This window comes from Theobroma cacao, chromosome 2 (genome assembly GCF_053813885.1).
Source record: "Theobroma cacao isolate CCN51 chromosome 2, ASM5381388v1, whole genome shotgun sequence".
Lineage (NCBI taxonomy): Eukaryota > Viridiplantae > Streptophyta > Magnoliopsida > Malvales > Malvaceae > Theobroma > Theobroma cacao.
Window position 1 is genome coordinate 41,208,402 of NC_142640.1, and position 25,025 is coordinate 41,233,426.

General features: G+C 34.3%; 3 protein-coding genes across 3 annotated transcripts; 1 reads left to right on the forward strand and 2 right to left on the reverse strand.

Moving 5' to 3' along the window:
- The first annotated feature begins 6,494 nt into the window (after positions 1 to 6,494).
- ULP1D (UB-like protease 1D) lies at positions 6,495 to 15,715 on the forward strand. Its single transcript, XM_018116488.2, has 14 exons — positions 6,495 to 7,075; positions 7,443 to 7,494; positions 8,181 to 8,275; positions 8,467 to 8,705; positions 9,669 to 9,717; positions 10,726 to 10,805; positions 10,916 to 10,948; positions 11,053 to 11,148; positions 11,980 to 12,082; positions 12,575 to 12,672; positions 13,839 to 13,961; positions 14,413 to 14,527; positions 14,958 to 15,065; positions 15,148 to 15,715. Exons 1-14 carry the CDS (start codon positions 6,728 to 6,730, stop codon positions 15,277 to 15,279), a joined length of 1,671 nt encoding a protein of 556 aa, XP_017971977.2. The 5' UTR covers positions 6,495 to 6,727; the 3' UTR covers positions 15,280 to 15,715.
- Positions 15,716 to 16,224: 509 nt separating this feature from the next.
- LOC18609439 (serine/threonine-protein kinase 54-like) lies at positions 16,225 to 18,518 on the reverse strand. Its single transcript, XM_007044552.3, has 6 exons — positions 17,769 to 18,518; positions 17,519 to 17,652; positions 17,239 to 17,435; positions 16,983 to 17,157; positions 16,774 to 16,908; positions 16,225 to 16,603 (listed from the first exon to the last, which is right to left on the reverse strand). The coding sequence occupies exons 1-6, from the start codon at positions 18,070 to 18,072 to the stop codon at positions 16,412 to 16,414; spliced, it is 1,137 nt and encodes a 378-aa protein (XP_007044614.2). The 5' UTR covers positions 18,073 to 18,518; the 3' UTR covers positions 16,225 to 16,411.
- A 1,013-nt stretch (positions 18,519 to 19,531) lies between these two features.
- LOC18609440 (uncharacterized) lies at positions 19,532 to 24,846 on the reverse strand. Its single transcript, XM_018116047.2, has 19 exons — positions 24,585 to 24,846; positions 24,123 to 24,160; positions 24,003 to 24,025; positions 23,690 to 23,796; positions 23,553 to 23,604; positions 23,361 to 23,445; positions 22,841 to 22,931; positions 22,254 to 22,292; positions 22,069 to 22,136; positions 21,917 to 21,979; positions 21,677 to 21,732; positions 21,527 to 21,600; positions 21,292 to 21,384; positions 21,099 to 21,200; positions 20,922 to 21,002; positions 20,746 to 20,837; positions 20,598 to 20,613; positions 20,037 to 20,147; positions 19,532 to 19,938 (listed from the first exon to the last, which is right to left on the reverse strand). Exons 1-19 carry the CDS (start codon positions 24,696 to 24,698, stop codon positions 19,837 to 19,839), a joined length of 1,407 nt encoding a protein of 468 aa, XP_017971536.1. The 5' UTR covers positions 24,699 to 24,846; the 3' UTR covers positions 19,532 to 19,836.
- Between the last annotated feature and the right edge of the window lie 179 nt (positions 24,847 to 25,025).

A 25,025-nucleotide genomic window follows, 5' to 3' on the forward strand; every position in this document is an offset into this window, starting at 1 on the left:
GAGGTAGAACGGTTTAGAGATTAAGTCTTTTGTGCCTTAAGGATAATGTCCCTATTTCAAACAATATAATAGTCCTTCATAGCATACTTACAAAAGCTTGTTAAGTCTTTAAGGAGAAGAGCTTTGAAGCAAGGAATGTCCTCATTTCACGTATTGTAATGGCTCTTGGTGGCATAGGTGTAAAAGCTCGTTAGCTCTTTTATAAAGGGGTAAGCAATTGGCAAATATTTGGACTGCCTCACTGATTAAGGTATGTTTGTGTCAAACTATCCAAAGTTGTCTCTATGGCCCAACAATGGAGTGTTTGTACGCACGGTCCCTTTATACTCTTTTTCAATATTAATAAAATATTTTTTCCTTATATGGAACCAGTGGTTGCATATATGACATTCACTATGTCCTATATTTTGCTATTGCTTTTCATAAACTAACTCATCACTATAATTGGGTTTTATTTAGATATAATCAAGTTCTTAACTATCTTGTGTGGAAACATCCACCCAAGTATCGTGTGAGCTATTGCATACTTCAACTAAAGGGTGTAGTCTATGACAATTTGTGTGAAGGTGGACTTTAGGGGTACAGTGCTATGCCACCAAAGATAGTGGGCCCTTATTGAAGTATGAGAGAATGTCACGATCTCCGCAGGAAGCTATGTGAATCCCATATTGAAGAGATATGCTCCCAGCCGGTAGAGTTATAAATTTTACATTGAAGATAAACTTTTAGCGAAGAATCAAAATAGGATGTCATTGTCTTAAAGAAAAGCCATGAATCCCACATCGATTGTATATCAAAGTGAGACTAAGCATTTAATGGTTCACACCACTTTCAACTTGTGAGGTGCCTTTTGTGGAACAAAACTGTGAGACCAACAGGCAAAGCAAACAATACTTTACAAGGGTTTGGTGTGGACCATGACGCACAAGCTAGGCATAAAAGCTTGTACCTATTTGGAATATATGACTATCCATTATTTTATTCAATAACTAATTGGTAATACAATACTACTAGTAGTTAGAGATCCTAAAGTCAATTATAGCCAACCAAGTTATAATGCAAGGTCTTTATCTAGACGTTGCACCTTATCATAGGTAGTGAACCATATTTGCATCTTCATGATTACAAAAGCTTATTCTAATGAAGTTTTTTTCCTTATTCCTTTCTGAATGTCTTATTTTTCCTCCACACTTCTTTTTCTTTGTGATGGTTTCCCCATCTTTTTGGGAGTACTATTCTCAATGGAAATGGAATGTGTATGGATTTAGCTATAACAATTTCCCTCTTTTTTTTCTAGTTCCTCAAAGAAAGAAGCCTTAGTGTAGTTAACCTCATGGCACTCAAATGGTGTTCTTGTAGTTGGAATGAAGATTTTTTAACCTTTCCAATAGCCTTTGATGCACTAATGATATGAGGAAGGAATGATATTTTGTGTTTAAGAATTTCTTTCCTATACAGACATGTTAAGCCACATCTACCTCAATAAAATGGAAGCAAGTTTAATCTTGAATAGGCCCCATCGTGAAACTCACAATGACTTGTCTTAGAGTTGTAATTTCTTAATTATCAAAAGAAGTATTGGTTATTGGATGGTGTAAGGTTTTCAAGTCTATCTTCACAACTTTCAAAGTAGTGAACGGCATGAGGTTCATTGAGGACCCATCGTCAATGAACATACTTCAAATGGGATCTCCATTAATGCTACTCTCCACTTAGAGCGACTTGTTATGATGGAAATATGATGTTCATGTGTCTATTTTCATGAATATTAAGGCATTCTCATACCCGTTAGCCATTTTCCTCAAAGGTTATCTTACCAAGTTGTATTCCACATATTAGGCTCTAACTATTTATACTAGCGTAGTATTTGCTTCATTCTTTAAGTCCTCTAAAAAGCCAAGTAGATAGACAAAATGCTTGAAGCTAAGTTGTTCATGAGTGAGATGGCAATAGAAAAAGCAACCAAGGTAGCTGCACATGTGTCCTTATCTTAGTTAGAAGAAGAAAAAGGCTCTTCTTGAACATGGGCAACTATATTTACATGCCCTCAAGCATTTGGATGATCGGGGAATGGGTTATATTTTGAATCTTATTGTTTCCAATCAATATCTTTTTTGCTTATGTTCTTTAGTGAAATATTTTATGCAAGTTCTTGCTTTTAGTAAATGGATGACCAATTGTGCAGTGATAATCACAATACCTTATATTGGACTTCTCTTTTGCCATTAGTGGTTGCAGTACGTAAGGTAAATTCACTTGTTTATTTCTAATCCGCTCTTGAAAAAGTGCCCTTACTTTGTCTAGTGGGACTAAGAACAAATGTGGTGCATTAACCTTTTCATCCTATATTCTTTTGAGATTGTCTTGCTTAGGCCTCAAGTTTGGTCAAGGAACTTTTCTTTCCCTACTTCTTCCTTAGATTTCGTTTATTATTGGGCTATTTTCCTTATCAAAATGATTGGCTTTTCTTTGCCAAAGGATCATATTATTGGTTCATCATGCAGCCTCAACTAGAGTAGAAAAAGTGGGAAAGGTAAGTTTTTCAAATGTTACCTATATTCATCAAACATAACTTAGATGCAAAATTTGACTAGTTCTTTTTTGTTATTAGAATCTTATATGTCTAGTACTCGTTCTCTAAAGCACTAGATGTACTCGATGAGATCTTATCTTGACTTTTGATGTTTTCTTCTTTGATCACTAAAGGTCACATTATCTTGAGTGGAGAAAAACATCTCCCCAAACATTTTACACATCTGATTCTAAGATTTTATTGAATTGAGGGCGAGATTAACATATTAAGTATAAGCCTTTTAGTAAAAAACTTAGAGAGCTCCTTCAACTTCAAATCATCGTCCAATCTTACTATTCTTAGAGTTTTCACAAACTTCATCACATGTTCTCGAGCATCATCGATCTTGCCATTGAATTGCTTGAATTTTGAGCTAGTGCAACTTTTAGGATATAACTAAGTTGCTACCTTGGTAGGATAAAGCAGTTTTAAGTCAAATTTTGATAAGTTGAGACTCTTTTTCTTCAAAGTTGAGCAATTTCTCAAGCTCTTCCTTTATGACAAAGATTTAAGTAGTGATTAAAGGAGTTGATGTAGTAAGATTGGCAATAAAAGAGGGATTAGTTGTATTGGTCAGTGCGTCAGCTGTGCTATCTCCATTTTTGCCATTTCCATTCATGTTGTTGACCTTTTTAGTAGCATTTTTGCTATTATGAACCTTTATGGACTAGACTTAAAAGGCTGTAACGGTAGAGGATGCAAGTTGGGAAATGGTCTCCATTATCCTCTTGATGTTATCCTTCAACATTTACATCCCTTTTTGGGAAACTTAGAGCATTTTCATGAGCTTATAGACAGATGGAATCTAGTGTTTCTTGATTATAGGGAAAACCATCCACATCTTCTAGCAATGAAGTTCTTTCAATGACTTTCACTTAATTCAATCATTCCTCCTAAGTGGAGTCACAAAAATGTAAAAGGTTCTTCTTATGGTAAGAAGAGAGAAGAGGTGTTGTAACAAGTAAAGTAAGATGCATTTAAGGTGGTAAAAAAGAATATTAGATTAGTCATTGAAGTATTTAGTGCTTTATGTAAGAGATGAGGGATGTACTAGATAGTGAAAAGATATAGAAGGCATCATGGCAAAGCATGGTGGAAACTAGGATGGAAAGAATTGAGCAAAGAAAAAGATTATTTCAAAAGAGCTTAGAAAGAGATTTTAAAAAGTAATTTGGTGATTTTATAATCTGTCTCCTGAATTTTCAAGCGCTTATATGTATAAATCAAGTAGGAATGCTTTTTTAAGAGTAGTTGGCAGAAATTACTTATTAGATAAATAGGAAAAGCACGTTTAAGGAGAACACATTCACATTCTCATTATGGGAAAAACACATTCATTAAGGGAAAAACATCTTAATGGATGTTATAGAAATGCATTATCTCACTACGTATATTAAGTATTGCGTGAGTTTTTTGAGCAGTGGAGGTTAGTGACACTTGACAATTTGTCACAATGTTTTCTTAAGAAAGAGGGAAAGACAAAACACATGTATTTCAAGGAAAGGTTAAGAGGAAAACCTCTTAATTACTTCCATTTCTAAGCTACCAAACCAAACTCTTTAGAATATCTCAAAGGTGAAAATAATTCATAAACCTTGCCACTTGTTCTGAGGTACTTTCACTACTCTATGTGTAACATAGTTGTTCTATTTTTGTTCTCATTTTGTAAAATAACGCTTAAAGACATAATAACATGTTAGCCAAAATCAAAGATTTACAGTAGGCAAGGGATTAACATGCAAAATTCAGTTAGGTCAAAAAAAGCTTAGAGGAAATCTTTGCTTGTAGTTCTTTTAAGCATATCCTAGAATATAGTTATCTACTATACATTTTATTGTTCTACTTAGAGGAAATCTTTGAAGAATATTGTATACATAAAAAAAATGGAGGCTTGGTAGCTACAATCATATTATCAGGGACCTAGTAAATAAGGCCTTTGTCAAAGTTGGAGCCTTCCTCAAGAGATTTTTAGCTAAGATATTGTTGTATTATTGAAACATTTTATTGTTTTGCTTGTAGCAGTATGTTTTCATTTAAATTAGGTGTTTTTGTTTATTTGGATAAATGAAATCTAAGCTTATTTAATTAAATGGTTGGGAAGAATTTTCCTTAAATCTATGGTTATTATTATGTCAAATTATGCTTTTAGTCCCTTGACTCTAGAAAAAAAAAATAGATTTAACCTCTATACAATAATTTGTGTAAATTAAGTTCTTATACTTTTCAGATTTGTTAATGTTAATCCAAATCTTAACTCCATTAAAATTTAACCGTCAAATATGCTAACATAACATTTGATCAAGTTGACATGAAATCAATTATATTGATATGGCATTGACTAGATTAATAACAACTCTTGTGCTAACGTGACATTAGTTGACATGGCAATAAATGATGAGGTGGCATTTTAAACTTTTTTTAAAAAATAAAAAAGGTGAATTTTAAGGGAAAAAAAATAAGAGAAGACTGAGTTAAACTTTCAAAAAATAAACTATCATTTTTACCTTTAACTTTAAAACTAAATTTTCGTAGCCATCCTTAACAAATAGAGAAAAAGTGAGATGTGGCAGCAAGCAACAACTCAATCTACCTCAATCAAGCAACACCCTGGCTTGATATGGTTGAAAATGGCTTTGATTGTCCATATCTAGCCAGCCCCAGGATAAAAATTAAAGATAAAATGATACTTTTTACTTTCTTTTTCTTTTTTTTTTTTGAGTAATTCTTCTTCTTTTCCTTTGCTTTAAAAGCATTGTTGGAACTTCGAAATTAAGAATGAACGAAGAAAAAAGCTTTGAACAAGAAATGGATGGGTGTCCCAAGCTTGGAAACTGATTATTCAAACTTTGTTGAAGTTGATCCTTTTAGAAGATATGGAAGGGTAAGTAATTAAATAACTAAACACCTTTTTTGTCAAACCTTTGATTTTTGCTTCCTACATTTACTTTTTTTCATTGTTTTTGTTTCTGTGAATTTAAAGTTTTGATTTTGAGTTTTTTTTTTTTTGTAGTATAATGAAAATTCTTGCTAAAGGTGCCTAAACACAGTGTATGAATTCTCTCTTGCTTCACTTTCTAGTAAATTCACAATTTAATATTTAGATGTTGTTGGTTAATTGGATGGTGTGGATTGGTTTGCTTAAATTTTCAATTATAAGGCTTTTGGTAAATATGAAAGAATTGAGGCAGCATGAATTGGGTGAAGCGCCATGATTTCCTACAAAGTTTTAAAGATCTTGAGAGGTTGTATTATGAAATTCACCTCCTCAAAACCTTGAAACATGAAAACATCGTGAAGTTTGACACTTCTTGGGGTGATGATGCTAACTGCTAATAGAAACATCAACTTTGTCACATATCATACAATAAGCACTATGCCATGTCATCATTTCTCACCACATCATCATTTATGGCCACATTAGCATAAAGCTTGTTAGCAACCTAGTCAATGCCACGTTAGCATAATCAATGCTACGTCAGTTTGGTCAAACACTACATCAAAATATTTAATTAGAGAATATTAAACATATAAAGATTTGAACTAAAATTAATAAATTTAAAAAATATAAAAACTTAATTTATATAAATCATTTTAAAATAAAAAAAAATTATATAAATTATTGTATAGAAAAGAAGTACACATTTTTGATAAAGTACATGGGCTGAAAGCATAATTTGACTTTATTATTAAAACCATTAAAGATTTTAATTAAAATTATTGAATAAATGATCTTGAATTGATTTTTTTATTATTTATTAAATGGAGACACTCAATTCGAGAAGCTTGCCAGTAATCAGTGATCTTAGGACGAAGTTGGGTCCATTGTCCAAGCTTGCCCCAGCCCAATCCATATTTCTAATTCTAATTCTAATTACCACTGCCACGAGTACATTACTACATTCCTCTTTTCCATTTTCCCTACCGGCGTGGAAGTAACAACAAGCAATTGTGATTTTTATTTTCTTCCTCGTTGTTTCAATTATTTTGGTCAGATAATGGGGAAAGAAAGAAAAAAAGAAAAGCAAGAAAAAAATAAATAATAAAATAAAAAGAAGGAAAGCTGCAGCGCAGCAGAGGAGGGGAGTATCACAAGAAAGGAAAAAGAAACACTACACAAAGCAGAGAAAAATCTGGCGTACATGTTAGTTGGTTTGCATGGAAGCAGAAGAGAAAAACAAGAAGAGGAAACTTGACCTGGACTGGACCAAGTTACTCTCAAGGGAACCGGGGGATGAGGGGCCACCGCCACCCTTAGTCGTTATCACGATTGAGCCGCAACCATCGCCGAGTAAATCCGACTCAATGGGCGGCGGCGGTGATCAAGGCAAAGATGAATTTTCTGAGAACCTGCCTGATCACAAGCTGGACGAGATGATTCAACGGCAGCAGCGGAATCTGGAACACCTTGGCTCTAAATTGCCGGATAAGGGGAAGAAGATTAGGGATCGTCTTGAGCGCCTTGAGGAGGAGAAGAAACGTAGAACACTTTCGCGAGCGAAAATGGTTTGTTCTTGTACTAATTTGGTTACTGAGAGAAAATGGAGAAGAAGAAAATTAGGAAGTCGCATTAGGGGTTATTTGGAAAATAAAGTAATTTTTTTGGTTCTGTTCTAATTTAACTAACTAGCAAGTCTGGGTTTTCATTTATTAAATTTAGGTGAATACGCTGTGATTATGTTTCACAGTAATTTTTTTTTTCATTTTTTTAGTTGCTTTACGTGTATACTTACTGCATAAAGAAACATACCTTTTATATGGTAATCGAAATGTAGGTGGTTTTTCACATGACAGTAACTAGGCATCAACTTTTTTACTGAGTAAACCATTGATTCTTTGCATACTTGTTTGCATTTTTGTTTTTGTTGGACAGGATGCTGCTGGATGTGAGAAGCCTACACAATTGTCAAGCTCAGATATTGTTGGTGAGCTTCTGAATAATTTAAGAAATATTGAAGTCTTATGAGGGGTCTTTTTGGAACTTTGGTTTCCATGTAGCCAGGAAAGTTGTTGATTCTGAGATTCTACTGTTGTGGTGTTATTATTCCTTAACATGGGCCTATTAATATGTTATGATATTCAACTTAAAAATGGTTCATTTTTATTATTTAACTAAATGCAAATAAGTTATGATCCTAATCTAGTTGGGGATGAATCTTGATATTTGTGTTTCACTGCATTGAGAAATATATAAGGCGTATGACTCAAGATAGTCCAGTCTGAGATAAAGTGGCATAATGGCTAAGGCTTACCTGCCCTAGTTTGTAGGGAAAATTGTAGATCAATCGAGTCATATAGATCAGAGTAAATTGAATTTAGGCTTTAACAGATGGAAGTTTCTGCTTATTTTTCTTTGTTGATGATTGAATTAGAGTGAAATCCAACAACTATGGCTGATTATAGTACTTTATTTCCCCTCTTTATTGGGTATGGTTTCCATTATGATGATAATGATTCAACTTTATTAGTGAGCCCTGACTGTTTTGAGCTCTATATATTTAATCTTGGAAGGGTTAATTATGACTTGTGTGCGTAAGCAGGGCATCACTTTGTATTTTTAAAATTTTGTTTTTTGAAGTCTATTTTTAAGGAAGTTAAATGATTCCTGCAGGTTCTTCTAATGTCTTTGAGCAACAGAGTAAATCACATCAAGCCCTCTCACAGTCTACATTTGGTTCTAGTTTTTGTAAAAAGATGGAAGAAAATGTAAAGTGCTACTTCTCTATTTTAAATAACTCATTTATTAGCATTGTTCAGTACAGAATGCAGTTTATTTTAAATGGTTTTAAAATTAACTGATAGATTGTAGCATAAAATGTTGTACTTCAATACAAGCCTTCTTCATTGCGCAACATGATTGCTTTTTTATTTATTTTTATTTTTATTTTATTTAACAGACAGATTGTAGGATAGTCAACACATTTGACAAAGAGTTATCAATTTTGAATCGTTGTGAACGGAAAAAAACCAGATGCAATGGGGAGTTTTCACAGAGGGAAAGACAGAAAGTTCGGGTATCACCAAGACGAATTAGTTTGAAACACCCTAGGAAGCCTTCTTTTGTAGATCAAAAGTGTAGGACAGCTTCGTTGTATTCTCTTTGTGACACAGATGATGACTTGCCAAGCATTTCAAAGTAAGCAATTTTTCCTTCCTTAAGTGGTTTTTTTCTTCCCCTCCCCTCCTCCCTTTTTTTTCTATGATATACAGTTGTTGGCGCTTGCCTAAATCGGTTGATATTTTACTGCTGAAAAGAACTTGATCTGATGCTAAACTCACACTGCTTTTCTCTGTAACTTGGTGTAGGGATTAAGTTATTTCAATGTTTACTTTTATGGCTAATAAGTTGTGTGGTGGCAAGTAGTTGCATCCTTTCTCAGCCAATGTTAAGAGGCCCTAAGGCTGTTTTTATTTTTTTACCGAATTTCATATCTAAAGGTGAAGCTGATTGATAAGGGAGGTAAAGGCATGTATTTGCCAGCTCAAAGTGCTTTCTAAGTTGATATAAGCTTTAATATCGGTAGTGTTTTGAAGTAAAGCTTTTGTTAAATTCAAAATCATGGCAAAATTATTCTGAAAAATAAATTGTGTCAAAATTGAAAGTTAGAAGTTTGGACAAATAACAGACTTTCAGGATATCAAATTGGTTTCTCTGTCCAAAAGAAACTGAAATCCAATAGCTTTTGGGAAAAAGGATTTTAGATCTGTTTAATGATATAACAATAACAAAATATGAAAAACTGTTGGTAGTCTAAGTTCTATTGTTAGATTAAATAAAAAATGGACACTCATTACTCATTTATGTTCTGAGGCTGAAAATACCAATAAGTTACCCTTGAACCCCTGTTGGACTTGTATTCGTGTTAATGGAAAAGATATGGTGGGCAACTTCTTTGATTTGTTGCACGTTTTATTAAGCGTCATATTACTGACTTTTTATAATTCAGCATTTTGTTGTTTAATGTTTGTTCTCAATTTAAAGAGGTCTTTTTTTATGTTTGACCTATTTTTGGTAATTTCTCTGACTTCTTTCAGCTAACTTGAGTACTTAAATAAATGCATTGCTTGTATTTTGAATCTCCCTGTTCCTTTTATGTAGGAAGAATGCTTTTCAAGTCCGACCATCAAATAATTCAAGGCGTAGGAAGGTATGCTTACCTTTTCTTACCTCTATTATGATCATGGTTATCTAATTTCGGCTACCTGCTTTGTGAATGTCACTATGGTGATGTACAAGTAATTTAGGTGCAGAGTCAAGGTAAATGAATTGATGTGTCATTCTGGCAGTGTGATCATTATCATTGTAGCTTGGTATATTTATGATGTTTGGGTTATTTAATAAACCCTGTGCTGTTAGAATTACATTAAGGGCTACAATAGATTCTTGGTGTGGTCATGAGTTCTTATCCTCTATTATTTGAACCTGATTGTAATGATTTTTCAGGTCACTGTCTGGTTTTAGTTCTTCTGTGAAAGTTAGTCTTGCCTTCATTTAGTATTTAAGAGACCTGTCTTTTGTTTATTGTTGTCTAAGCATGGGGCTAATGGAAGAGGGTTTGTGTCCCCATTTTCCTGTTTTATGTACTTGTCTGTATTTGAATGTATTTATATAAAGATGCATTTTCAGTCTATTGAAAGAATAAAAAGGCTCAGGTGGAAATCAGACTATTTTAAAGGCCTCTTTATGCATGAGCGTGGAAATTGATATTGTGTACTATAGTTGTGATCAATCTTCTTTTATTTTCTTGATTTTGGTCTTTAGAGTTGAAAATGACCACTTCCAATGAGCTAATTATTATTCACTTTTTTGAATATTCTCTATCTGGGACACTTGAATTCCGAAAAATTCTTCATGCTGACAGTTAGGTTGGAAACTTGCATAAGTAAGTTGTATTACTTTAGAGGTTCGGGGGTTTGGAGGAAAAGATAGCTTTGCATGATTATAGGCCTCTTGATTCGGTCCTTATGATTTCAAAAACTGACCAGAATAGCAAATGGAAAAGATTTTGAGAATTTGTTTTCCCATGCAAATATAGGTTTCATTATCAGTTGCTTTTGTTATTTTTTGGTTGTAAGGTGATGAAATTTCATACTTTCACCATATTCTGGGTTTTTGTCTTCATTATGATTGGTTCAATGGTGTGTAATTGAAACAGGGCCAGACTGTTGTTCTTGTAGATGAGGAAGAACCACAGCTAGTACAGACAACAGAGCTTGAAGTTAAACTTCCAAATTGGTTGGTAGAACTTTCAATACTTGTTCTTTTTTCCCCCTATACTATATTATAGCTTGCAAAATATGTGGTTTCTGCCAGCAATAACTTCTCTTTCTCTGAACAATTTTCAGCAAGAAGGATGCTAGGATCTATTACCCATCAAGGTAAACAATTCTTTTTTTGTGAAAATAATACAGATGACTTCCGCAGACAATATTAGTGGGATATAGTTTGCCTATCATCTTTTCTTCCTTACTTTTCGATCCAGGGATGATCCAGAATCTGTTGAAATTTGTTTTGGAGATATTGACAGCCTTGCTCCTGAAACCTTCTTGACATCACAAATTATGAACTTTTACATCCGGTAAGTTGTTTCAGATACTTCTAGATCTGATTCCATGATTATGAATTCATCAATTCTTCACAATTCACAAGTTTCTCATCTTGTAAGGAATGGCAATTGGGTGTGTTAGGTTGGGTTCCTGTTGGGTAATTTTGAATTCTAGTCATTTTGGGTTTTGATTCTTGAGGTTGTTCCTTTATTTAAATTACATTCAATTTGAGTCATTGACTTTGGGATGGATGGGGTTGCAATTCAGGTGGGTATTTGGATTCGCATCAACTTTTGCTACATTTAATCTGCTGACAGATAGCAGAATCAAGTTTGGGTTAGATCTTGGTTCTACTCTCTGACTATTCAAGTAAAACTAGTTGGGTTTCAAGTGGGTTGGGTTTTTGATGGGTCGTTTAGATCACTTATAGTTGATATAAAAGGTTACTTTATCAAGTAGGAAAAGGATTAAATGTCAAAACAGCTTTGTTTGTTGCTTTTCCTGGGAAGCTTTGGGCTGTATCTTATTAGAACAATGTTGTTGCTGTATCATTGTGCAAGGAAACAAATGGTTTCATCTACTATATTGCTTTTGAATGCTATGTGAAATAGGTGTAAGAAAGTTGACTACTTGAGTATTGAAATTTGTGGAAAATTTGAACTTAAATCTCCAATATTCTATGCCTGACATGACTTTCTTATGATTGCATGGAAAATGCTCAATTTTGTGCAAATATAATTTTTTTTAAGTTTAAATGCTTGATTTAGTTAGAAACATTTTGTTGAAATAGCTGCTAGTTAATAGATTATGCTACAGAAAATGTTGGGCCTCTATTTTGATCACTTTATGGTTCTTTTGGCCAGATGTTTACAGCAGCAGGCATCCCCAACAAATAGGGCAATATGTGATTATCATTTTTTTAACACGTATTTTTACCAAAAGCTGAAAGAAGCTGTTTCATACAAGGTTTTATCTTTCTTGTTCTCTTATAAATGATTGCCTTTTTTATGGTGTAAAATGAATACATCATGCTGATTTAGGATACCTGAACTGGTTGAACTTGGTGCTTGAGTTTGTATTATGATACTCTTATGATTTTTTTTCCTGGTAAAATAATGTTGTTATGATTTTTTACTTCACTATTTAACTCATTTAACTTTGTTCCTGAATAGAGCAACTTGATAACAACTAAATAAACCTTGAGAACAAAAGCAATGTTTAATATCAGAAAAAACAGTACAACAAGACTTATGTGCTATTTTTTACAGTTATTATCGTACTTTTCGCACTGGTGGGGTTAGAAACTGCAGTTTTTCCAACATTTGCTTTCAGCAGATCATGTTTATATAATTTAGGGTCTGTATATTATTTGCTGAACTATAAAATTATCAGAGTATAATGATTGTTACTTCTCCAACTCATGCTTGCTGGTTGCTTGTTATCCTTTATACTACATAGGGGAGTGACAAAGATGCTTTATTCATCAAGTTCAGAAGGTGGTGGAAAGGTGTCAATATTTTCCAGAAGGCATATGTACTTATTCCGATAAATGAAGAGTGAGTTTTTCTGCTATAGATATTTACATACAAGCATGTAAAATGTTTCTTTTAAACCTATAGATATTGATGCCTGCTCTTACATGGACTTCCAGAGTACCTCATTTGCATGACATGACACAGATATGGATTTGAAAATGGTTTGGAAATGGCTTACTGTGTTGCCATGATATGCCAAGATGGTGGTTTTCACAGTTAGAAAATGTATCATGTCCAAGAAAGAATTGGTGCAGTGAAAGAAACGAAGTAGGAAAGAGAAAAAGAATTTAATTTGGAAAGAAAGATAAATTTTGAAAGGGGGAGGGCTGCAGTGTGGGGGGGGGGGGGGGGGGGTGGGGGGGGGGGATGTGGGAGGGTGGCCTTTTGTTTCATTATGGTGGATCATTGGACACATTATTATGTGTCTTATGATTATAAACAAGGGAGGAAGGGAGGAAAGAAGTGGAAGAGGAAGAGGGGAAGCGCGGAAAGAGAGAGAGGGTAGGTAGACATGGAAACACAGTTTCTTTCTCAAAAATGGGAGACAGAGGAAACACTATATATGTATCTTCCAGCAATTCTTGCAGTTTTTCACATGATTATTGACAAACATTTTAGTTTCTTGGCATTATAGTTACCTTCTTCTCCCCACCTCCATTCTTCCTTTTCTTGGATTAGAAATTGTAAGGTATCATTATCACCGTGGTGGTTTTGTTTTATGAACAAAACTTTTGAACTGCTTTTGTATTTCTGCACGTGTCCTGGTTTTGGGCTTTGAAAAAGAAGTATAGGACAGAAAACTTGTTTTATTCGTTCATGAGGATTGATCAATTTTGGGCCTGTAATCAGCAGAATTTACTGTTCAAGGATGATTGCTTTACTTCAGTCACAACCTGCTGTCTAGTGCGCCTTAGCTAGTTTTGGAGTGACTATTCTGCTTTCTGTTAACTGAGTGAAGCTTAATTATATAAATTTTTTGGGCATGCTGAAGAGTGGTTGAAATAAACTAGATGAATCATTTCAAAATGGTGAAATCATATTGATCAATGGTTGTATTAGCCATCTCTTTTAATAAGTCGATTTAGTAGCTTTCTGCATCCTTCCCTTTTATCCTCGCTACGTTCTCCCAAATATAGCTTAAATTTATTCAGACCGTTTGACTCAGTTATTGTGTTTCTTCTATCTAGTTTCCATTGGAGTTTGGTCATCATTTGTATACCTGACAAAGAAGATGAATCAGGACCTATTATCCTTCATTTGGATTCATTGGGACTTCATTGTAGCAGATCAGTTTTTAAGAACATTAAAAGGTGAGACAGTTGAAGCCAAATGATTAATAATGATTGTGTACTACTATATTTTGTCTTTGTCTCTATATTCATAAAATAAGAAGCTGTTTGGGAGGAGAAGGAAATTTCATAAGGATAGTGCCTTTTCTGTTTACATGCGTATTAGCATGCTTTCCAGACCCGCACACCTCTTCATCCATTTCTTCTTAATTGATACAAGTAAAAGATTTGGTTATATGGGAATCTTCAACATCTTTCAGCTGTTGTTGTTTTAGCTAATCATTGTTGTATAGTAGCATAACAACATTTGAATTGAAACATTTTGGGGTGGATTCGCATCATGTTGAAATTTTGAATTGTTTATTTTAATGGTAATATTGTAGTATGCATGTCTAACTGATGCTTGACTGGTTGGTTTGCTTACTTAATGTGTTTCTTAAAGCTAAGAGACAATGTGAATCTTGTTTTGTAGCTATATGAGAGAAGAATGGAACTATTTGAATCAAGAGGTTGCTCCTTCAGATCTTCCCATTGCAGACAAAATATGGGAAAACCTTCCCCGCAGGATTGAGGAGAAAACTATAGCTGTAAGTTTTTATTTTCAGTATCTTAAATTTTATCTCATTCATTTATGGATTTTGTAATGGCGCATAAACCTTAAGTTGGTAAAATAGCGCCTGATGGATCGTGATTTCAAAGAATTAGTCACAGGTTGATCTGCAATTACCTAAAAAAAATAATTTTCCTTGATTGTTAATAATAAAGGAAGATTTATTTTCTTGTGTGCAAGCTGTATGATAAAAGTTAATTGAAGATATTTTGGGGTTGCATGCTTGCTAACCATCTAACATCTGAACAATGTATTCCAGTTTAAATGTAGAAGAATGTGAAGAGATGTTAATAGAATTGGAAAAATATCACAATGCGTCTTTTAATCTTTTCAGAGATATAGTTACTGGTTTTGCATTTTTCTCTAGAAATGTAACTTTAGGTTCTCTGTTGATACTTTTTTGCCAGGTTCCCCAGCAAAAGAATGATTATGATTGTGGTCTGTTTGTTCTTTTCTTCATGGAGCGCTTCATTGAAGAGGCCCCTGAAAGACTGAAAAAGAAAGATTTAGCGATGGTACCTGTTGAGTTTCCGTTCTGGTCTTTAAAAAGGTTTTCTGGTATGGTTATATTCTTGGTTAACCTGTTTTCATTTTCAGTTTGGTAAGCAGTGGTTCAGACCTGAAGAAGCCTCCAGCTTGAGAGTAAAAATACGGAATTTACTTATAGAACAGTTTCGAAGTGCAAGTGAGAATATGGGTGGTTCACAATCATCTCCTTCTTTGTCTTGACGCTTTTGAAGATGGTGCTCCAGCATGAATCTGGTGGCAAATAGGACACACCAGTGGATTGGGTGCCATCTCTGTATAGCTTGCATAGTGGTGGTCCTGGCTTCAAATGTATCAGTGGTAAATCAGATGGTATAAAAAATTTTGAAATTGCTTTTGTATAGTTTACAGGAGAAAAGAAAAAGAAAAGAAAATGTTGAAATGCCATTGCCATTATAAAAGAGTAAAATGGAGGTAAGTTTGGATACGTGGGAGGAAAATGGCACAATCATTCATAACTTGTGATGGTGGTGTTTTTAAAGCTTTCCACCATCAACATTTGTATTTAAGTTTCTTACTTTCTTTGTCAGTTGGCACCTACGAGCCTGTTGATGAAAGAGTTATGCAAGTCCAGTCAAAATGAATGCGTGCATAATGGAAGCAGCTACTCTTTGGACTATCCCACCATTTCCATCGTTGGTCACTTTATTTTCTCCTATGTCTCTCTTCCCTTCTATGATTGTTCTTCCCCTCTTTTCCCTTTTCCTCTTAAAACCGAGCCTCCCCCTCATTTCTTGTACCTTTTTGGGGGGTTTTTTTTCTCATTTTTTTTCTTCTCCACTTGTTATTATAATTATAAAATGAAAAAATAAAAAAAAAATGAATTATCATGCGACAAAGAAATAACTCACAGCAAGTCAACAAAAAAGTCTCTCTCCATAGATAGGTACAAATGTTATGCACCACATGTCTGCGTGTTTGTTTTACGAAGGGAAAGGTTGCCAGGGTGGTTTAATGCAGCGATCACTAATTTATGAAGTTATATATATAAAGACATCTAAGCTTCCTTTTGTAAACCAGGGATCCTCTCTCTGTTTCCATCGGTATTCAATGAAACTTAAACTTTGAAATATATGTATATATATAAAAGAAGATATGACAGCATTAAATGTTTCGAATATATATGAATACTATAATATATCTATGCTTCTTGTACAAAATAGAAATGGATTGCTACTGGTTTCATACCTGAATGCTGGTTTACAAAAGCAGCATATTGCTCCAAAATCTAAGGTCTATAATGATGACAATTTAACATTATGCATTAGTGATTTTAATGATGAGTACTGGAATTTGCTCGTTTCACAACGTTTCCTCATTTGCGAAAGCAAAAACAGCTCTGCGCATCAGGAAACTTAATCTTTTTACCCTTTGGTGTGTCAAGGGCCTCCAGCATCAAAACCACTTGTTCCATCTCTGGTCTTTTACTAGCATCTGTATCCCAACACTGCTGCATCACATTTGCTAGAGCTTTTGGACAGTGCTTGGGTATTTCGGGTCTCAGGTTCTACAATCCAGAAATAGTTGCAGTTGCAGTGAGCTTATAACAAAAACATTAATTCTCTGATATTATATTAAAATATATGTACCTGCACCCGAGCATTTGGCTCTTGTTTAGAGAAGAGGGTTCGAATCCCCCCCTTTCAATTTTTTTTTAAAAAATTAAAATATATGTACCTGATCAAAAATAGCTAAACTCAATTCAGAAAAACTAAGATCGGGATAAAGCACGTCACGGCAATAGATTTCCCATAAACAAATTCCAAAACTATAGACGTCGCATTTTCTGTCGTATGGTTTAGAATCGATGACCTGCATGAGATTGTGTCAAGTAATATAAAAAATGCAACTAATTTGACATAACTTCCAATTTGATTCTGTATTACCTCAGGAGCCATGTAAGTAATTGTCTGCCTGTCGCCTGCCAACTCCTGATGATTTGAAATTGCCATATTAGATGTTTCAAATTCGGTTATTGTCAACTTGAAATTTCTATCAAGAAGCAAGTTTTCTGGTTTGACATTTCCATGGATGAGTTGCCTTGAGTGAAGGTAAGCCAACCTTAAGGAAACAAAACAACATTGAGAAAATGGTTGAATTGAAATTCAAGTCACTCAAAAACACAGGGAAAGGAGGTTTTACCCTCTTGCAAGATGAAGTGCCAGTTGAATGACAATCGTGAAATCTAGCTTCTTTTCTCGATTCTTTGAAAGGAATGATCTAAGAGTATCCCCGCATCGATACTCAACTACAAGATAACTCAGGTTTCTTAACAGGCGAACTTCCTCATTATCCGCTCGTAATGTAAATTCTGGTTCATCAATTTTGGCACCTATCAGCTAAGGAACAACCGAGTTTGAGTTCTTATTGTCAGAATATCTTTTAGAACATGCAAGACACAATGATGAGAATTGAGAGTTACCTTGAGAATATTAGGATGATCAATCTTGTACCAAAAAGAAACCTTCTCCCTAAAAGGGCTCCTGCAGGCAGGCAAATTGTTTTCTTCACTGCTTGGCAGCTTTTGGACCTTTTCTCTCCGTTCAAACACCGTCACTGCAAGTTTGTCACACGACAAAACCAAACACAACTTAAATGTCACTATAATTGAACCCATCGCCATGACCAATTCCATGTTGAAAGAATACTTTAGAGTAATGTGTGTGTCTCACCTATAACGTCTTGACTGTTATAAACTCCCTTGTAAACTTCTGCACAAGTGTCTTTGTCTAGCAATTCTTTGAAAATAATCTCGTTGAGATTAATTTCCCATTCTTGTTGGTTTGAGACTCCCACCTTTTCTCTTGCTTTAAGTTCCCATTCTTGTTGGTTTGAGACTCCCATCTTTTCTCTACCTTTAAGATCCCGCATTGCCCACAGGAGATCAAGTTGCTCATCCATTTTCTCCAAATCCTTCTTTTTAATTGCTCTCCAACACCCTTCACCTTCATCTATCTCTGTGATTTCGTGCCCCATGAGTTCCACACAGTTTTTTCCTCAACGATGGATTCACTCAAAAGGTAGAAAGTTAGCAAAGGCCAATCTACTTGATATTTATAGCGAAAGGAAACTCTGGAGAAGTTAGATTTCCGAGTTCTAGTCAATTTCTGCTTCCTTTTAATACAACAGCTATGCTTTCCAAGAGTTTAACTTCATCTATGACAATTGACAACCACGTGTGTATATGCTTGTACGGAAATAAATCAAATTTAGTGGTTTTGCTCCTTTTAACTCAAAAGAAAAAGGGGTTTTCTCTTCTGTGGATTCGGTCGGTTTGGTTAAGGATGGTATAAAGCATACTTATACACGCTTCATTCTTTCTTCTATACAAATTGTAAATGTCACAAAAAAGATGTTAAAACTTTTTAAGAGAATAAAAAGATCAAATTCCAAAGATAAAGTTGATAAAAAATGAATGAGAGGTAAATTATGTAGATGATTTTAAAGATTATTATTTTATATATTGTTGGTGAAATTTTTAAATTCCGTAAATGAGTTAGAGAGTTATCACATTAAATTATAATTAAAAAATTAATATTAATAAATATCTATTTATAATTTATATTTATATTTATAAATAATTTATATTTGCTATATTGTCAGTATTATCACTTAACCACAGAGTGTCACGAGACTATTATTTTTTACGCAAAAGGTTAACTTGATGGGAGTCGAATCGGATTTGCTTTAATATCACTTATCACGGGATCATTACTTTCTCCTTAAAAAGTTAACTTGATAAAAAGTGTACAGTGTCACTGCTTATAAACGAGAATGCCACTATATAAATATTTAAAGATAAACATTTAAAAATCTTTAAAAATAAATATTTTTAAAATTATGAGCATTTATTTTACAAAATTTTAATTTTTAAATTTATTTATTAATGAGATAACAATATTTGGTTTATTAATAGTGTATAGAATCTATATAATGACAGAATATATCAAATATAAATCTTATTTGTAATTTATATAAAGGCACAATTATTGATAAAGTGAAAAATGACATATATTTCTAAATTTTCATTTTAAATATTTTTTTATTATAGATATTAATAAGATTTATCCAATTTATAAAAAATTTTTTTGATTACATTAAATAAATTTCAATAAAGAATATCTTTTTAAATCTAGTAATATTAAATAATTTATAAATTAATATTACAAAATTTCAGTTATATATATATATATATATTTATTCTTTAAATTGCAATTATATCCTAAGAGTGGAAAATCTTTTGTACCTTGGTAGTATCATCAAGGGTGTACTATTAGAGGGTCGAAAACTAGCGCATTTAGGATCCCTCATTGTGGCTGGGCCCCTGCCCTGGATCTCCCAATCCAGCGGCTCCAGGAGGTCAGAAAAACGTATGCGCTGACAGGGAAAATAGACGAAAACTTATACGCCGTAAATTGGGGTTGCAATATCGATGTACTGTGATGTGGGATCCGAATAAATTCCACAGACCGAAATGCAACTACATTTTCTCAACATCAGTTGAAGTTGCATGATTTCTGACGATACAACGCAGAACATGTTCAAGAGAAAAGACCTGTTACAGTACAGACAACCGGTTTCTTATACTAATGTTGTTATTATTATTTTGAAAGCCTCTTAGTTCTATTTATGTGGTGCGAGGTGTAGAAAATATTTATACTAATAGTTTGTTGTATAGACCAAACATTTTAAGTATTTGCATTTCTAAAATGAGTGTATGGAGGTAGCCAGCCATATCGATTACTTGCGGCGTTTCTTCTTCTCAGGAGTATCATGCACCTGTGCTTTCATGCCATATGTTTTCAGCTGAAAATTTTCAAAGGCCTCAGAAACTGCTCCTACCTGCATATATCATGGTGTTCCTCATGTTTCACTCCATGGAAACTAAACACTATGAGTATAGTCCTATGCAAGGTATTTGTTTGTTTATTTCCACTGACCAGTTCAGGCTTCTTGGAGTACACTCTGACAATCATATCTTGACAAAATGTAGGCAGCAAATGACTGATGCCATCATCCCGTATTGGAAATTTGTAATCACTCTCATAATCCTGATGAAATTCAAAACCATACCCAAAATCTTCAATTCGAAAGTAATGGATACTTCCCATCCATCACAAAACACATGATATCTTTTTTGGTGGATAAGAATTGCCATTGGTAATATTTAATGACAGCATCACTCTATCTGAAAACTCAAGAAACCTTTCGTAGTGGACTAGAATCCGCCATACATTTCCAACCTGCATTCCAAAGGGTGTTTTGCCTTGTGTTTTTCTAACTAAAAATTTTGAATAACAACTGTCAACTAGTCTAATACTTGGCATGCAGCATCACGAATAATATATCGTAAATAGCTTAACTAATTTGCCAAATAGAAATTAACTTTAAACCTAGGTAGTAATTGATTTTCTAATCTTGTACACTACTCTATTAGCAAGTGTCATGTACAACAGTTCACTGAAACAAAAATTTGTAGGTAAGGAAAGTGATGTTAGTACCTGGAAAAACTTGATGCTGGATAAGGAAATACATGCAAGGAGAAGAAGAAGGATCAAAGGAAATCAAATTATCAGCAGCAAATCTGTCAAACTGCTCAACAAGAGAAACAGTGCTTTCATCAAATACATTATATTCTTTCTCAAGTACCTTTCCAGAGGGTTACTGCTCCCACGAGTCAGATCAATTTTGACAATGCTCACAGCAACATCTTCCTCTTTCAATGTGGTACCACCATTTTCCTGACAGAAAAATTACTCGTTATGCCGCCATTTGATTATTACTCTCAGTAAAGAATCTAGCACAACATTTCTTTTATTTGGCACCTGAGAACAAACAATATCTTGAGGAGTGATGTCTTTGAAGTTCTCCTGCTTGTCCTTTGGAACAGAATACTCATTGCAGAACTGCAAAATATAGAAAATTGTAGCAATTTCACAGTCCATGAACTCTGTATACAAAGAAAGAAAAGCTACTTACTTCCATATATTGTTGAAGGATACCTGGTATAGATCTCTTCTCCGGATGCGAAGGATCAAATCTCTGGCTTTCTTGAGCTCTTGTTTATCAGAAGTTTCAATTTGTCTTAATATTGAGTCGTCTAACTGCAATTGTTGAAGGGGAATTTTCAGTCCTAATGACATAAAAAAGGGAATGTTGAAGATAACTGTAAATAATGCTTTAAGCTCAAAATACCTTGCAAAATTTAGCTGGTTCATGAATTGATGCTGATATACTCAGTTCATCATTCGCCAATGTTAGAGCATCTACAACCATGAGCTCTATTGCCTGGAGAAGTAGAAAGAAGAAAAAAAGGCAACTATCAAAATCCATTGCATTTACCGCTCAAAGTTCAGATTGAAATGCTACATATGTGCCAGACCTAACACTTTGAAGTTTTGGATAAAAAAGAGTAGTTGCAGCTTGGTACCTTTACTTTAGCATGTGTATAAACTGTCCTATGCAAATCAGCTCGAGTGGCAAATAACTTGTGAATAGTTAGATCTGTCAAAAAAGTAGCATATATTTGTTGAAGAACGTAATTATTTGGTGAACATAATGAATTTCAAGATGTACTAACAATCCTTTGCCCTGTAACATATCTCGTCACCCATCACTCGCATTGTTTCCAATAACCTGCAAGTTACAATGAAGAACAGGAAGAATATATGTTTTGACATATAGTACATATATAATAAACCAGGAATCTAAGCTCTAAACCCTGCACATTTGCAGACTCAGAAACGATAAATTAGCTTAAACTGAAGAGCACATCTTAGTATTTATTAACCATCAAGTGATCATTACATGTCATATATACCTCTGAAACTGAAAATTGCAGCCAAGGCCACAAGCCCGGGAATCACGTACAATATAGTCAAATCTGCAAGGAATTATATTTATTAACTTCGCTTTCAAAACCACAAGTACAATTGAAAATTGATTTTCAGTATGGAGAATCAATACACTTACTTATCAACATCTATTCCATTTCGACCATTTGCAACAATGTCATATAAAAAACGCTTCTCACTCATAATCTACAATGAAGGAATTTAAAATTGTGATGGCGAAGTAATTGATGATTAACTGAAAACAGACAGCAATGTGAAACAACAAACGAGATTTCTGATGTATTAAGGTAATAAGGTGCTTACCTTTTGTGAAGCAGTTTCAGAGCTAGCAAGTACCATTTCCTGTCGAAATAGCAAAATTATATCAAGCCCCACATTTGTAAAGCTAATTTTCAAGTATTTAATATTAACCAGTATCCACTGTTCTTCACAGACACAATAAGCTAATACAAAACTCTGATGAAGTCAACTTGAGATTAAATCCTACCCTATTCTGTCATTGGAAGCTCGGGTTAAAGGAAGAGGAGGCTACCTATATAGCTTAACCAGCCATTGGGCTGGAATTCAGAAAGCACAAACAAGATATAGGATGTCATTGGCTAGAAAAAAGGTTGGAAGCATGCTTTACATCAATATATCTCAGTAGAGGAAAGGGAAGAATAAGGATAAAGGAAAAGAAAAGAATAAATTTCTCCCACAGGAGTTGGTGCGGAAGAGGTGGTAAGCAAGCAATTTGCTTCCTCATTCATGATTTAGTATGTTCTAGAAAGTACTAAACGATAGTATAATCTTTCTGTCATGATAAGAGTTCAAAGGAGATGGCAATGGAGCTTCAGAGGCACTTGTATATAAAGAGAGTATAAATAGAATTTTAACGAAGATAAATCAACCTTCACATTCTTGAGGATTGCAGAGTCTATTTCAATGTAGTGCGCATCAACAATATAATCAATCATCTTCACAGACATGTCCTCATGAGACCTAAAAATTCAAACAAATTATTGAGCAAAAAAAAAAAAAAATCAAACAAATAATTGGAAAAAATGGATTAACGCATTCAGAGATCAACATATATTTTGCAATTAAATCTATTGTTGTAATAAAAGGCCAAAATCTGATATCAATTAGGGATTATGGAATAATGTCAATTATATAAACCAAACAGAAACTAAAATTGAAAAATTTTTGACTGCTGAACAAATGAAGACAAACAAGCAAGAGCATCAAACTGTTTGAACAGAGCAAAATACTAGGACACTGCCTAGGCTCCAAAATATTCAATCATATTTTTATTCTTAAGATAGTGACCTATTCAGTTTGGGAATGTAAAAGATGCATGTGAAGATGCAACCAGGGCTCACATATGAGGAAAACAAACAATCTATTTCTAGAGGTGAATGTAAGAATCACCATTTAGATCCCTTAAGAACCCGAGGAAGAAACTCTTGCTCAAAGAGATGGCTGAATGGTCCATGCCCAACATCATGCAGTAGTCCTAAGCAAGTAACCAGCCAAAAAAGAGGGTGAGATACAGCGGCAGGGAGAAATAGAAAGAAGAGAATACTGATCAATTTGATCAATAAAGACAGTAACGATGATTACCAGCAAGTTTCACTGTCCTGATATCATTACGCTCAATGTTGATCTCCGAGCCCTACAAGGATGCCATGCGTATAAAGAAAATTTCTCAATATAATGGGGTCAGAATGAGAAGCACCAGACTGAAGGCATGTTCCTACTTGGTGAGCTTTAATTGTATGAACGGCTTCACCGGCTAGCCAATAAACTCCCAGTGAATGCTCAAAGCGAGAATGCACAGCCCCTGGGTACACCATCTGCGTTAGACCTGATTAGCAAGATAATTCGGTCAGCAACGAACTTATATCCACAAAAGTTGCCAAAAAGAAGAAATAAAACAGAGTTGACAATGAGAAAGATAACAATTGGAAATCAATTCTTCCTGTATGGGAAATAAATAAGAAACTAGAAATGCAAACTCGAGCAAGTCAAATCCCTTAATGTATAATCTAGTTTATAAGAAAGTTTACTTACCAAGTTGCTTTAGATCGCGAAGTCTGCAGTATATAGTAAAATCATCAACAGTCAATTCCTAGTATTATTTATGAAAAATGAAAGAAATTCTACTTCATATATTCAACAAATCAAACTTGCCTCTGAAACTGTTCAGTGTCGACAAGTTTCAAAAAGAACTGCATCCACAGCGAAGCAAAAAGTCAATTCACGGTCAACAACATCTTGAGAAATATGAATTTCACTGTTCATTAAGGATTAAGCTGAGTCATAATATTATAAGGTACACTTGCGCACTTTTAATCTATTATAGATTTTCGTCATTCTTTTACTTTATATTTTTATCTAAATTACACTGTTTCATATATTCTTTCTTCATGTTCTATCTGGTCGTGTATGAACAATTCCTAATCCTCTCTACGAGGAGTTTCAGTGATTCCAAAGCTTTTTATCTCGGTTATTCAAAATTAGTTTTCTAGATCAAGAGCAACATTGTGATTTCATAATAGGACTGAATCATAATCCAGTTTGAGTATTTATCGCAGCTAATCACAAAAGCCGCGAGTGCAAGTTCGTAAACGAAAGTTGGCTAAAGGCTTATACCGGATCAAGGTAGATGTTGCCGTGGACGTTGTCATGGATGTGCTTCGAGTGTCGTCGATCCTGGCAGGACAATGAGTAGAAGCTGGTCCCCTCCTCGTTCCAACTCGTTCCCATTCTCTTCTCACAGCCGAAGCCTGTTTTAAAAGAGTAAATTTAAACAGAGCAAAACAGAGTAAGCTAGAAAAATGAAAGCTCCGATTCGGATCGTTTTCTTCTAGGAGAGAGAGGTAGCTTGTTCCTTGGGGGGAGTAAAAGCGTTTGTACGTACAGGGAAGTTGGAGGAGTGAGGGTGAAGTGATCCCGCCAGAAAAGAGATTCGCTCGTTAACGCGTTGGGGGAGTGGGAGCGTGGCTGGCACCGTCCAATCACCGAATGAGAAAATTTGGCAGCCTGCATTCGTCGGATCGTGTACGTTGTTAGTGGTGCAATGATGGTGAATTA